At 35.7% G+C, this 16,631-nt stretch overlaps 1 protein-coding gene across 1 annotated transcript in view; it reads right to left on the bottom strand.

Annotated features, from left to right (window-relative positions):
- SNAP91 (synaptosome associated protein 91) overlaps positions 1–16,631 on the bottom strand; it is a 111,141-nt gene that overhangs the window by 70,119 nt on the left and 24,391 nt on the right. Inside the window, exons 3-7 of the mRNA XM_063312564.1 lie at positions 11,714–11,856; positions 8,632–8,707; positions 6,015–6,117; positions 1,377–1,470; positions 755–866 (exon numbers count right to left, since the gene is read on the bottom strand). Coding sequence (XP_063168634.1) covers positions 755–866; positions 1,377–1,470; positions 6,015–6,117; positions 8,632–8,707; positions 11,714–11,856 — 528 coding nt within the window. The remainder of the gene's footprint in view (positions 1–754; positions 867–1,376; positions 1,471–6,014; positions 6,118–8,631; positions 8,708–11,713; positions 11,857–16,631) is intronic.

Genomic DNA, 16,631 nt, shown 5'->3' with positions numbered 1-16,631 from the left:
GCAAAGGAATGGCAGGGCCGGCAATATGTCCAGTTGTGTCCTTGTAAAAAGTATGGCCACATGGAGCCCCTTGTTGGCAGAAGCAGCAGAAAACCTGTAATGCATCTAATGTGCCAGATCGTGCAAGATAGCTTGCAGGAAATGACCTGACTGAAGAAGTTGGCTTCAAAGAGCAATACCTGTGGGCTGGGTGAGGTGAAGAAAACATCATAAAGGCGTGGCATGAAAAAAGATTACCAGGCTATGCTTCTGTGCGTAAGAGGACGTAAGGACAAGCCCTTTGTGAAAATATGTCAAAACTAGTTTTCCAGCCCCGAAAGAAAATATGGATTAAAGAACCATGAAGATAGACGAGGCCAAGAATGTTAGGCTTGAGGAACAATCCATGATAAAATACAAAAATAACAATTATTACTTTGATAACTTTTTATTCTTCAAAAGCTTATTTTGTAAAATTGAGGGTGCTAATCTAAAAATCAGTGATTATGAGAACGTAAGAAAGCATTACAGAGAGGGTAATGATGTATACACAGTTAGTTATTTATCTATACAACACTCCATCTTACCTGAGAGTTGGGAAGATTAACTGCCATGTTTGGTCTAAACAGGCAGACAGATGTGAACATAGGAGAATCAAAACAGACACTGACTTGGAAAATCAACATTGCTTCTTCCTTAACAAGATTAACTACAGAGATTTTTTTATTTTTAATAATGAGAACAATTAAGGGTATGTTTTTATCAGTTTACATACCTAATAAATTAATAACTCCATCATTGTAACAAGCAAAAAGCTTGATGAGATCTTTGAAGAGAAGCATAAATGCAGCATTTATGACACCATTTGTCAGTTCGTTTGGATGAACCTATATAAAAATAAAAGCCCATGATTTATTTATTATAAACGTACATTTGGACTAGATTTTCTTTCAGCACAAAATAAAATATTAGCAGATATATTTACTGTTCAGATTAAACAGATCAAGGAATCTACTTCACAGTTAAACAGAAATTGTGCCTCTGAAGATGCAGTAAATTAAGCAATACTAAACTACAAGAATGAACAGCTCAATTTTGGCCCCTGGAAACAGTGAAATCAAGATAAATCCAGTAAGAAACTGAATATGAATGCACATCATTTTGAACTTTGCATAACATTAATGGCTGAATGATGAAGCTCTACCGTGACCTTCAATGAAGCACAACAAGGTAATTCAATCATCAATCTTCAGCCACTTACTTTTTTCTGCAGCTTGGCAAAATACAATAACTTTCTTTTTACAAGTTAAATGTTTCATGGTATGCTTTTTTTAAGATTCGAAGTAAGAAGTGTTTTTCTTTAACCATAAAGGTTTAAGGAAAATATAAGCACATACATCAAATTCAAGAAGTGCATCTATTTGTCCTTGTAATATTGGCATGCTCTTCAGTAATTTTTCTGGGACCATTGTCCTCATTACACCATCAGCCCTGAAGAAACAAAAACAAATCCAAATTATTTTAAATATACAGTTTTGATCTCCATGTTGTCTTCAGTGGTTTCTTATAATGAGAAAGGCCTAGAGGAAGCAGATTTTTACTTATATTCTTCCTCATGAGAAGGAAGATTCTGGCTTGTAAGGGTGCCTAAATGTCTACAAACACTGTAAATCAGCAGATGTATAAAAAGGGCAAAGTTGGAAACCCAATAGTTATTTTTCTTTTTTCTTGTTTCAACTTTTGTTAACTTTGCTTTATCTACTTGTTCCTTTTATTAACATGTAAAAAAATATTAATACAATGGAGACCCTTGAGTAATCAGCTCAAGACTGAAACCTTTATTGTACAACAAATACTTCGATGCAATCTGCAACATTTTTTTTCTAACATTATATTCAATTCTGGATGAAACAGTCAAATAATATTTTAATACTGTCATCTGAAATCATAATTAATATTGATAGACTATTGGAAATAAAGAAAAATAAATATTCTATCTAAATCTTTATTATCATTTACTAATTATTAATCTTCAGGTAATACTGTATAAATATCATTGTATTGAAACAATATAATGTATTAAGATTTACAAAAGCATAACAAGAAAAAAAAGGGGAAAAAAGGAGGAAGATTAGTCAGTCAAATATATTAATGGCAACTCAAATTCCACTACAGGAGTATTAACCTGATTAATAAGTCTTCAAAGTCTGTGGTCAGGGTCTTGGCATCTGCCAAAAACAGAAAATAATTCCTTCTTCAAACATGATTCTCACAGATTCTCTAGCAAGATTTATTAAGGAGAGAGAGACTGTGTTACAAACATTCTGGGAACTGAATTATTTCCCATCTACAACTAATCTTTACCAACATACATTAGAGTAGAGTCTTCTTCATTCTCATTTTTAATTGTCTTTCTATGAACCAGTGAATGATTGGGTCTCTTCAATGGTAATGAAGGCACTTACAGGTGGTCATTTATAAAAATACCTCCTAAATTTTATCAGTTGTGGACAAGAAATAAATGCTTCTAAAGAATATTTTAATATTTATAAGAATTAGATGGGTTGCATTTATTAATTACTGTGGTTGAATTAAAGATTCACTTCTGTATTTATATATTAGACATGCAATCAAATAGAGAAGGGATTTGATAACACGCAGTTCAAATTTTTAGAACAAGTCTCACCTAAATGTGACTTTCCTTCTGTAAGTGACAATTGGATTAAAATCCAGTATTCTAATCCATCAGCCAGGTTAATTACAAATGGGACTATTTCTTCACTCATCAAGATGGTTATGGAATTTATCAGACATTCACTATCTCCTTTTCTGTTTAATCTGCCTTTGCAACCTCTGACCTGTTTCACTAGATATTCAAAGGATGTTTTCAGTATTTAGATAGCCTAACCCAAATTGTTATGATATGCTGGTATTTATTCCATGGAAGAATTTCCAACTTGTCATAGGAAATATTTCAAATATATCACTGCTGACATTAGTTGATGGTTAATAGTCCCTATGAGTCTTTGGGGAAGAATAAATGTTAAAATAAATGTTACTTTGGGACTAATATATGCCCTCAGAAGGATTCCCATGTTAATCATTTTAAACAGATAGCTAAAATACTGAGAAAATGTTTGTGCAATGGGCAAACCCTAAATTATTACTTCCTTACAAAGATGAGAGTTTTAGCCTTCCCAATTTCAGCTCAACTGTTAGACTTATATTCTGACATCTCTTTCCTCATAGAACAAGTGATTTTTTTTCAAACTCACAGGCTCAACTAGAAAGTCAATATTTATTTATTTATCTAATTTGTCCCCGCCCACCTCCTCCCATTGGGGGACTCTGGGCGGTTTACAACAATCGATTAAAAACAATAAAATACACAGAATAAAATACAGTAATATAAATAAAGGTAAAAATAAAGAATCCGGGTGAAGCATCTAAAACAGTCCAAGTGTGGGAGGAGTGGTCTATAGCAACCATTCCCATGTAGATCTATTCCCCTCTCCACCCAAGCGAGATGGCAGAACCAGGTCTTCAGACTCCGCCGAAAGGCCAGGAGCGATGATGGGGCCAATCTCACCTCCGGGGGCAGCATGTTCCACAGGACGGGAGCTACTGCAGAGAAGGCCCGCTTCCTGGACCCCGCCAGATGAAATTCTTTTACAGACAGGGTCCACAGCATGCCCTCTCTGCATGATTGGGTGGGATGGGTATTTGACCCCTCTAATGTTTTTGCAATGGGTTGGCGCTGGCTTTAGCTGAAAGTCATTTGTTTTTCCAGCATTAAAGACTAGAAGACATATTTGGGTGAGGCTGGGAATGAAGCTTAAAATTGTTCCCTATTCCCATGAGAAACTGAAATACTGGGATGATCCTAGTTTGAAAAATGCAGATTAAATTTTTTTTTTGCCCTCAACTTCATAGGCAAAAAACATATTACTATTCTCTATCATCTTACTTTTACCCAGTCTTCCAAAACATTAATTCTGCTGGACCAAGAATTTGGATTGTTTAAAATAGCAGAATTGTTACTCAGCTAAAAATATATTTTAACCATACGATTTAAACCAGATACATGCCATGAACTGTCTAAATTATCATAATTTAGATAGACACTTTAATTTAGCATAATTTAGAGTTTCAAATAATCTTAAACCTACAGTTCAGTTTTATAGAAAACTGAAGCATATCATTATGTAATTTGCAAGAAATTGGAACAAAAAATTGAATACCTTGTTTACTAGATAGGATATTTACCAAGGCGTGGCTGTGAACTTCAATAGATTGGAAGTACTATATGACACAGTGCATATTTTGGACTTGTTTTATGATTGTCCCATGTTGCTTTATTATTTGATGTTGGGAAGAGAAATAAAGTTTAATATGTGAATGCTATTTGAACTATATACTAGAAAATTTGGAATCTATTGATTCATGAAGAATTCTGGATTTATTGTGCACAGAGGGTAGCCAAAAATATTATTTTAATGAAGACAACATGCTACACCAGATTTAAAATCATGGACAGATATTTGCTTACTCTCCACCTATGAATTGACTTGGGTCACTGTATTGGAAAGGCTGACCAACGTTATTTTGGTTAGAATTTAATCTATTTAAAAACTCAGTATATTCTTATGTATTTTATTCTTTTTTTTTCTTCCTTGCATCATGATTTCTTTGCTTTTTATATATTAAAGTAATATTTTTAAAAAAACATAGTAGTGGATATGTAATCCCTTGAGTGTCTAGTGGTATAATCTGCTGCTTGGCAACAGAAATTTCTCCAACATGAAACACTTTAATGACTCCCTGTGTTTTGCCCAGAAGCCAGATGGAAAATACTTTTTCCCCCTATAGAAGTACTAGTACATAGCCACATAAGCCTGGAAGTCAGAAAGTGAGGGAGTGCATCTGACAAGTAAAGGTTTAGGCTTTCACCACAGCACAATGAATAAAAACTGGGGAGCTGCAGTGATAATTGAATTCCAGGATGGTGAAAAAAGAAGTAATATTATACCCAATAAAGTCCCTTAAGATTTTTATGTTGGCATAAACAGTGGTTTCAATCAGAAGTCTTTAGCCATTTTGAATAGGCCATTAGCATTGGGAAATGCACAAGTGTGGTTATAGAATCTTACATTACTTAAAAAAGTCCTGTATGGTATGTTAAGGCTGCTTGGCCACAAATCATGTGGGAATGAATCCCTTCAATGATCTATTCCATATACACCCAGAAATCTTCTGGTTGCACCAGCTGCAATGTTCTCTAGCACAGCTGGGCGTACCATTCCCCAAATATGGCCTGACAAAGGTCACCTCTTAAACTAGATAGCAGGCTGATATCCAAGCTCCCTCAAGGCCAGTTTAGCTACAGAGGCTGCTTCACTGAGGGTCTTCCTCCAAAGACATATCCTTAGGTGAGAGAACAATCCTATTTGATAAAGATCTGATAATGCATGCAAGATTCCACAAGGCAAAAAAAAAGCACAATGAATGTCTGTCAGACAGAGAAAGTTTATTGCCAGAGTTCTACCACTTCCTGATGAGTGCTCTCATGGCCATAAAACCCAAGCAGTAACTTAGTTCAAAGGACTAACCGTTGAGAAAGACAAAAGCCAAATGCTTGAGGAAGAACAAATCAAAGATGTTACCGCTAAAACCGTTGAAGTAAACTGATAGAAATGGAAGGAATCCTATTTTTACACAGAACATGGTGTGACAGAAGGCAGGAATTCTATTAAAATTTCAGGCTCTTGGACAATCTACTGTCTGGACACAGGAAAGAAAAATTATATTAAATCTAACAGAACAAAGTACTTACATGCCAGAACCCCCTTTTATATGTTTTCACTCTGATTCCTTTTTAATGATTCTCATCAGTATAATAACAGGACAGCATCAGAAATAATTACAGCAAATTATATTTATTGTATTGTATCATACAGGACAGTGTCAGAAATAATTACAGCAACATTCAATTTATTACACTGCAACCAACAATACTGATATTAAAGACAGCTTACCCCTTTTTTACTCTTGCGAAATCAAACGCCATTTGTCTGTATGAAAATGCTTTTTCATTCAAGTATCTGCTGTAGCGCCTGATAAAAGTAGACATGTCATATCCTAGAAAAAGAAACCATTATATGGACAATTTTGATTTATTAATTTGTAACAGTGGGTGAGAGATATTGGTAATGTTTATGATGCAAACCTATTGGATATTGCAGCCATTATTCCCACCACTACCCTAAAACTCTATAAAGAAGGCCTACATGTACAATAATTGCCTATCTATTGACACCAAACCAAAAAATAAGTTATTACAAAATTAGTAAAATATATGTAGCTTTGATTTTTATTCTTTCTGAATCACTGAACATTTGCCAAAATCTCTTTTTTAAATACAGGAGGTCACGTTAATAAACCCCAAAGGCAGAGCAGGGTATCCTGTTGTAAATTTCAAGATACAACTAGTTTTGAATAACAGACAGCAAGTACTTTAAACAAGTTGTTCCAATAATCACTGATACACATCCTGAGCTAGAGAACAGTTAAACTAGGAAAAAACAGTTGAATCATGGGATACTGGATGCTGGTGAACTAAAGACAAGTTACAGGTAGTCCTTGCTTAACGACCACAATTGAGACCAGAATTTTGGTTGCTAAGTGAAGTGGTCATTAAGTGAATCTGACCCAATTTTACGACCTTCATGGCATTTCTTGCGGTGGTCATTAAGTGATTCATGGTCATTAAGCAAACCACATGGTCATTAAGTGAATCAGTTCCCCATTGATTTTGCTTGCCAGAAGCCAGATGGCATAATGGTTGCCTATTCTAAAACACCATCAGACTCATGAGCAGGAATTCAAAGATATCTGATTTATTAAAGAACAGTATGCAGGATCACAGAGAAAGCTGAGAATGATGAAAGCGCACCAAATTCAAACTAAAAACAAATGAAACCCCTCCCCCCGTAGAATCTTCCCAAGTTCACAATCCCAGGTGCTCCTAACCGTTTCTGATGGTCTGCGGGAAAAGTTCTTGAGCAGAGAACATAACCCAAACACCATTCCATTGTAATGAACACAGATAGAGAGCTTGGTACAAGGTTTCACAGCAGCTCCCTCCCAAACAGAAACGCGCATCAGCGCCATGGCATGTGAAACCTTACGATGTATACACTACATTGAATCAGTGAACATGACAGCCAGGAAGGTCAAAAATGGTGATCACATGACCACGGGATGCTGCAACAGTCATAAATGCAAACCAGTTGCCAAGCACCCAAATCATGATCATGTGACTGTGGGGACACTGCAATGGTAAGTGTAAGCACTGGTTGTAAGTCAGTTTTTTCAGCACCATTTTAAGTCTGAACTGCCACTAAATGAATGGTCATTAAATGAGGACTACCTGTATATGATTGACAGGGCTATGATGGAAAGTCTAACATGTGCTACCTGAATCTATTTAAAGCAAAAGGATGTTATATTTTAGATGAAGTTTAATGGTAGAGAGAAGACAGTTCCCCTGCCAATATTCCTATAAAATTTTACTTAGCTCTACAATGTGCTCATGAAGTTGTTCTGCAGAGTGAAGGCTTACAGTATAGCAGAATTCTGCAAACTTTGTATTGCCAGGCTTTAATTCACAGAATCCTGTATGGGGGTTATCTTGTTAACAGCCTCGGGGAAAGAGCACACTACTGAAATTTCAGGGATCAAAAGCAACTTTCCGCCTTAGAAGGTTTCCTCCCTTTCCATGCTTCCTTTGCACTTCATCTTCTCCAATTAACATGGCTGTGATATATTAAAACTACTCCCTATAAAGAGAACAAGACACCCACGCTCTTCCTAAGATACGCGCATCTACAATCATCAAGTGACAGCCTGCCAAACCATATTTCAGAGGAATTAACAGATGTAAGGCTGCCTACAGATTTTTTTTTTTATGTTTACCAGGAATTGAAAACTTACACTAAACTGACTAGGTCTGACATCATAGCAAAGAATCAGTGTTAACAGTCCTTTACAGAATATTGAACCTGGTATAAGTTCTTTGCTCCCTTATTAAACCAAAGTGGTCATTCATTATTAAGCATCCAACTTCATCTTTTATTTTTATCCTCATTTGATATTTGACAACCATATCTGGAACAAACACACAGAACAACACATACAAATAAATTTACTCATATTTTTGACACAATCTTTATTAAATTAAGCCCTTTTTTCCAGAATAGAAGCTTTTATTACCTTCTAGATAATACTCTTAGACTGAGTACTAAAGTTTTCTGTTTGCTCTTTTTCTTAAGAAAACTGCTATTTTTAAAGAAATAATTTCAAGCGGCTTTGTTTTCAACTTAACTGTTTGTGAATCAGAGCAGGAATAAGGCAGTATCTCAAAGTGCTTAGAAAGATTATTTTGGCGTATTTAGAAAAATACTCAGGAATGCATATTAAGAGCAAAAAATAAATTTAACCTTTAATGTATAAGTTTGTGATAAGTATTTGCCTTGATCCAATTTATGTAAGCCTAAACAACTATGAAAAAACTGTTATGTTTCTGCTTATGTAGTGAACTTTCTGTTAATATACTACCAAACTAAAATTGATGAAGTAAATGGTTCTTCTTACCATGTGATCCGCTTTTGTCCAAAAAATTGCTGAGATTGAATAGTGTGTTTCTAGATGCCAAATACTGAATAAATCTCTAAGAGGGAGAAAAAAAATAATAAAATGAGTTATCTCTCTCCTCTTCCTGTTTCATGACAGATCCCTAAGCATATTTCATATCCAAAAACACAAAAGATTTCATTACATAATTAATACCAGGGTTGTACATACAATCTCTAGTTATGTATGTCAGCCTACATACAGGCTGCCTAGACACAGATGGCCGATTCAAAAATCAGAATAAGCACTGAATCCTTCCATATTAAAAAAAATAATTTGAACCATTCTTGTTGTATTCAGAAATATGGATGTCATGGTAATTACAATCCCCTCCCCAAGTGAATTTTTTGAATGTATGATTCATCACAAAATTAACAGCAAACAACTGCATTTTACATATGGTCAGTACCTCTGGTTAAGGTTAACATATTACCTCTTTGAACAAATCTGACACAACAGTGCTATATATTATATATAACGTAACGTAACGTAACATAACGTAATATAATATTAATATAAATTATATATATATTATGTCAGGAAACTATTGTTTTCCACTGAACATATGCCAACTCAGGAAAACCTAAGAAGTAGTATGACTCTTACAATAAATTATTCTGGACAAAGAATAAGATGGCACTGCGTAGCCTGAGTAAAAGACTAGAGACCACAATCCTTATTCATATGCTAGGTTTCTAAAAGAGTAAACGACTTGACCATTGTAGAGAAATACTAGTTCACATAAAACCCACGTCGTACTAAGTTCTCACTCTCCTCCAGCTGCAGATAGAGGAATTGTTTTCTTTACTAGGCAAAAACTGATCATATTTTACTAGGCAAAAACTGATCATCAACCTTGCAGACATTCATTATGTTTAAATCATAACTCAAAAGCTTGCAAACTCTCCTGCGTCATTTTGATTCTCATAAAGGTTAAATGAGGATTTTTAAATCCTTAAGCGTATTTCTTTTTACCCTAGGAGGTAGATGCATATTTTTGCACTAACTTCTCTAAAGAAGAATTGTCTGTGATGAAAGAACGAAGAACAAAAGAAATCTCTCAACCTTTGAACTTCAATGTAGTAAGAAGTGAAAAATAAACCAAGACAGAATGGAAAGTTGGAATAGGAAAGGCAAGACAAATTTTTGAATTCTCACATAGAGGTTTCCCTGAAGGCAATATAATAAAAAGAAAATATGTGTAGTTGAATCCAGACTTTGTACCTGCCAGGAACAGTGGACCAAGGCAGATCTGATTTCACACTTTAAACAACGATGTAAAGCACAATCTATTTTCTAGCCAACAAGATTCTATCATAATCAATTATAGTAAAAGAGTATTCTAGGGTTTTTTTTCCCAAAGTTATACTCAGTTCCTTTGAAACTTCAGCAATATCAGAAATAAAACAGTTTGCACTTGGTTTAAGGCTTTAAGACAGTTATCAAACATTCAATGTTTTGCTTTAGTCCCACATGGAGAACTTTCCTGACAGTTCCATCTATTTTTTTCTGATTTTGTTTACAAATAAGCCAGTTTTTAATACAATGCTCCAAACAATCGCCACTATGTTCCATTAGACAGCTTATGAGAGAGTTAATTACGTTTTCCCAGCTTTCTTCAGGGCAGTTGCTGCAAAGTGGTTACTGTATTGCAAAAGTACTTTGCAATGTCTGCCATATCACCCTTTGTTTCTGGAGCATGGAAGTCTTCTGTGGGGAGCTGCAGTATGTAAGAACTGCTATTTTACACTATTAGTTTGGAGGACAACTCTTCAAAATCTTCTCCATTTCTTGATACATTTGCAGCATTACCCATGACAAAGTGACTTCGTAGGTATTTATTACAGGTATTCCTTGATTTCTGACCATTTGTTCAGGGACCATTCAAAGTTACAATGGAGCTGAACAAGGGGGACTTGCAAGGGGTCCTCGGAATTCTGGCTGTCACAGCATCCCTGCAGCCACGTGACTGCAATCCGGGTGCTTGGCAGCCCGCTTGCAATTATGACATTACAGTGTTCCACGGTCATGATTTCTGATGTTCACTGCCGGCTTCCCACAAGCAAAGTCAATACAGAAGCCAGCAGGAGATTGGAAATTGCGGTAAAGTGAAGTCCTTGTTTAACAATGGCAAGTGGGACTGCCAGAATTGCTCTTGCTAAGCAGTTTGGTCACATGACATCACACTTTATGACCATGTTGTTTAGTAACAGCAATTCTGGCCCCAACTGCTGTTGTAAGCCAAGGACTACCTGTATTGATTGTACTGCCACTTCTGGAAGTATTTAGCACTATACGTTTCCTGATATTTCAACTGTTTCAATATGGAGGGATTTCAATATCATTTGTTGATATACAGATATGTATGATGTGATATTGCTCCATCCATCAAGACTGAAGTTAGTAATTTTCCTCTAATATTATCTGAGACAGGATCTGAAGCAAATACTTCAGCATACATTCAAAGTAAAAACCAGTTACAAAATGAGATCTCAGGTCATAGATACATACACACATATACACACACACAGTGTAAGAAGATAAGGACTGTCTTTTTAAAAAATCCATGAAAATATGTGTAGGTCAAAACACTTTTCTTTGTATGTCTTTGTACTTCTCTAAGTACAGGGATTCCATTTTTACATAATAACACTCAGCTCTTTCAGCGGATTCTAACATTGCATGACCAAAGGCCTAACTGTTCAATGGAAAGGTATTCATCTTAATGAATTCCTGCATTTCCACATCCTCGAAGATGTATTTCAAATGATCCCCAATCTCCAAAGCATATTTTTTTAGATGCATGAAAGGCTGAGAGGTAGAACTAGCTCCCTCAGTAAACAGAATGGATCATTTATTCTCTGAAACTTTCCTACAGAAAATCCAACATAACCTGAATGTTTTATATTGCCTTAACTTTACCAGTGTATTAGATAAGCTCACCACTTGCTACCATTCACTTTTTTTTTTAAAGAAGAGTCTATGAGACAAACAGGCTTTCTTAACAATCACATGCTTTAGCTCTGAGGACTAAAATGCTTACCTCATTGCCATGCACCATTAAATGATGTGTTGTAACTAAGGCTTTGAACACAACCACCCAACTACTATTTGTCGCTCGCTCAAACAGCGTATCAGCCATTTGCGGAATGTTGACATTTGTCTCATTTGTGGCCTGGATTAGGTCTATTTTGGGAAACAGAGAATAGTAACAGTAAATACAGAGAGAAGATGATGTACTGGTTAAAGATAATGAAGTTACAAGTTACTGACCAAAATCACTACGATATACAGTAGTAATTTCACTAAAAAAGAAGCTTAACGTTAAAAATAAGTCATTCATGTGAAATACTTAGAAAAGCACTAATAGCCAATATAAAATAAAATGGAAAACAGGTTCCTCACTGTATGGCCTGAGGTTATTGCCATTGCCAAAGTTTACCAAGTGACAGTTCTTCTTATAGTAAAAGAGTAACAACAGGAGAATAAGCAGTAAAGAAGCAGACAGTAAATATGTGGCCCACGTCCATTTTGGGTTGGGCTCAATTCAAGCTATAGCCACATTTGTGTGTATTGCATAAATGTTTCGTTGTTCTAAACTTTTCGAAGTCTCTCCCCATTCCTATACGTTCCCCATTATTTCAGAAGAATAACCAATGAATGAAGCAAATCCTTCCCTTTGCTATCTCCTTTACAGATTTGCCTTCAAAAGACTAAATGAGTAACCTGCACTTTCAAGCGCATGTACAAGAAACATCTTTTTTTTACATTACTGTTTTCTCTCAGACCCACTCCTCCCCTAACAGTTCATGCCACAAAAGCTGAAGCAAAAGGAAATCCATTAATGGAGACTTTTTCCCAACTATTCCCTCAGCCATTTCTACTTTTGGCCAATACATGCAGAGTTGGTTTAGACATTTATCTTTTCAGCATCTCAAGTTTAGCTAAGAAAAACTTTTGAAGCCTCAATTAAGGGTGATACCTATCTATATCTAGAGTATATCTAGCTATAGTTATAGACTATATCTATATCTATAGCTATATATGTCTATTTAGTCATAGTATATTTACTGATTTAATAAAAAAATTCTTTTTCTTTCTTGTAAGCCTATCTGGCAGGCCAGTGACCTGATCATGACATCTATAGCTATAGCTATACACACACATTCTGTCTGTGCTTTTTATACATGACTGGATATTATACTGCCAATCAACTTTGGAACTGAATAATTCAATTATTATTACCCAAATCAACTGTGCTTTAAAGGCAATATGTAACAGATAGAAAGATGTCACATTACAAACACAAAAGAAGCACACAGAAAACAACAGGTATTATCACAATTTAAATATGTCTATTTAGTCATAGTATATTTACTGATTTAATAAAATTTTCTTTTTGTTTCTTGTAAGCATATCTGGGAGCCCAGTGACCTGATCATGACAGCTATAATAAAGCAGATAAATGTGAAGCAATTTATATTATTGCAGATTTATTGTTATCACTATGCTCATATTGATCTCTATCCTGATCATATTTATTCTTGCTACATTTCAGTAAGAGCTGCTAGTATTATAGATTTTAATCTTACTTGCTATAGAATCTACTAAACTCCTGGACTTCCACATTAATGTGGTTAGTATGAAGATCAATATGGACTTAACATTCAGAATTCATGAGCAATCATTTAAAGTCACTTCCTATTATTATATACAAAGTAGCTCAGGTACCCTTTTGCTGCCGTAACACTTTCCTGATCTGGAATCAGTTTCTACTCATGAAATTGATACAGTAAAATCCCATATATCCATAGTAGCACTGTACATGCTTGGAAAATTATTCCAGAGAAGTACTTTGGACTTCATGTGAGCATAGCATTCTTCTGCTAGTACAGTAATTAAAGCAGCCTGATTCTTTTCAGGCTTTTGTGTGAGCCTGAAAAAAAGATGTGGCTGCTTTAAGAGTTACATTAACTTTTCATGTAAAACCCTCCTTAAAACAATCACAGCCATTTTCAGACTGGTGTGGAAACCTGAAAAATATTAGCTGCTTTAACAAATAGTAGGGCGTTATTGCACTTATGTGAAGTGAAAAGTACTTCTTCTGAACTATTTTCAAAGCATGCACAGCTCTAATACACAGCACTGATTTTTAATTCTTCAAACACATATTTATGAATTCCACAGTTAAAAACAGGTAAGAAAGAGAAGTATATGTATACATAAGATGGCTCTTCTCCCTATATCAAGCAGCTCATGAGGCAGTGAGTTAAGGTTGTCTCAGCACTGACAATATTGTAGGACACAGTGTCTTCTACTGCAGCAGAATGCAACAAATAATTGTGACACAGGGAAGCCCATATGACACTCTCTGTTAAATGCCTTGTCAGGGCACACTCACAACTAAATGCAATGCAGCAATAGTAAAGTCAGCATATAGCACTTGAGCAACGATTCCTGGATATGCTGAATCAGAAAGAATGACAAACAGGGAGAGTTGCTTTCATTTCCCAACACCTCTCACCTAAGGCAGCAGTCTCATTCTGATCATAAGTAAGACTGGAATAGAATCATAATTATAACCTGTATTATTCTCAGTAGCAACTATGTTGCTGCTTGATAGAATTCTACATATGGATGTATGGAATATAGAGAAGATCAGTTTGGCCCAAAGGAGGAAAAAATCTACTTGAAAACAATTATCTTACTTCCGTTTGGCACATATTCATCTGTCAGTGATTCTATAAAGTCACTATTTACTCAGCTGAATTCTTGTCAAATTAAAAAAAAGAATTTGAATAAATGCTTATTTTGCACCCTACCATTTAGCTCAGTTGTATGATCAAGCAAAGGTATGAAAAAAAAAAGCATGAACAGTTGGGAGCTTATATTATGTAGTGATTTTGAAATCGCAAGGTTGCTACTAAGAATGAAACTAGATGAAGCAAAGAAAGTAATTCATGATCATATTAAAATAGAAAGCAGCTCCATTAGGCAATCTCTGTATGGGCAATTTCATGTTATAAAATCAAGACAAAGTAAAATCTCAGCAGTTCCTCTACAAGCAAAATAGGTGAAGATAGATAGATAAAATTTACTCCAAGGAGACAAACACTGCAGTGTGAGAATTCACAATTATTTCTTCTCTCCTCTCTTTCTGCCTCCTTTCTATCCTTAATTCTTGGCCCTAACCTGCAAATATGTAGAGCACTGGAGCTTTCATGACACGTATTATAGGCAGCTAGGGAAAACTAAAAGTTAATCCAGAGACAACTTCAAATCCCCATCAACTCCTAGTACCCACATGGACACAGCCATGCAGCTTCCTTGATAACAATGTGGAAGTGATTTGGCACTGCCTTGTTTCAGGGCATTTTTCCACTTCCAAGTTTCACCAACATTCTTGGAATTCCATGGCCTCCTATCCTATCCGAGGACTAACCAGACCTGATCTTGCTTAGACTCCGACTTAGATAAATTCAACCAGGTGCTGCCACCTGAGACCAAACATAGCGTGATAGAAAAGAATACATGCAACCAATATGCAAACACGAATATTTCCTGGTTTGGTAATACAAGATCTTAAGCCACATTTTAATTTGGCTTACTGTGTCATCCAAATGTGTGATTTATGATTTATTTATATGGCCGCCCATCTCATATATATGACTCCGGGCAGCTAATAATTAAAAGCAAAATAAAAACAGGATAAAAGAACCACAATTTAAAAAACACCACACAACAACCCAATTCAAATCAGCCATACTGCCAGGGCCTCAGGATAGATGGCAAAGCCCGGTTTTTAACTTCTGGTTAAATAATCAATCTCAGAAGAGTACCCATATTAAACAAGGTCCAATCTTGCAACAGCTTAAGAATATGCCATCATCTGTCAGTCATGCTCCACCACACTTTAGTCAGGACAAACAAGCCAATCATTATGCTAAACAAATAAACATAAATGTGATATCGAGAAATAACGATGGCCAAAAATCATTGGGGGAATATTGCAATTTTTCAGGACACCATTAAGTCCCAAGGAGCAGGCTCAGACACTTCAGTGGACTGGGGCGTGCCAGGCACTAAAAATCCCCTAGATATGGCCCCTCCTCTATCCACAGAGGCCAATCCAAACAATTGTGTACCAGACGATGAAGCATCTGCACTTCGGCCTCTCCCAGACACAGGCAGGCTGGTTGCCACATCACTATCACCAACTATGCAAAAAGAGCTTCATCTGACATGTTCAGCTGGGAGGGGATTTGAACAATGACATAGATTTACAACACTTTAGTCACTTCTCAGTTGCTAGAAGGAACTTTGGCATCTGGCCCTATGCTCTATGCCCTGGCATTTGACCTTGCTCCTGAACCTGGACCATGAAGTTCTCACTGGTCTCAAGATGACTATGTTTGAGAAAAGAAGTTGCAAATATACAGTAGTAGAATTTTGTCAAGATACAGTTAATCTAGAATATATTAGTTTTAATAGTATTCTCACAAATTGAACAGAGACCTGGTTTTTCTTGTAACACATTTGTACACATCAGTAGTTATATTGTTACCTCAATATACGAACATTTGTGTCATACCCAACTTTTTTGTTAATGACAATCTCTCATCTCTCTCTCCCATCAACTGTAACTCTTCCCTCACCCAACTACGTGCATATTTAATAATTTATGCATCTGATGGAAACCAAGACAGAGCACCGCAAAACTTTTTGCTGTTTTAGCATACTTTTTTTCCTAGCATTTATGGATAGATCTAGTGTGACTCAACTGTTTCTTTCTCCAACTCTTAGTAATAATGTTGAATTAGTAATTCCTCTGAACTCCAAAGAAGCAGCACAAATTAAATAATGGTATAAAATATGTAATATTTTTCTCATTTTCCCTGAGAACTCCTCAATTTGACCATCTTAAAGCAACCACCACCTTCTTTTTTAGATCAACCTGGTCA

This window comes from Candoia aspera, chromosome 1 (assembly GCF_035149785.1).
Source record: "Candoia aspera isolate rCanAsp1 chromosome 1, rCanAsp1.hap2, whole genome shotgun sequence".
Lineage (NCBI taxonomy): Eukaryota > Metazoa > Chordata > Lepidosauria > Squamata > Boidae > Candoia > Candoia aspera.
This window is presented reverse-complemented; position numbering and strand designations above follow the sequence as displayed.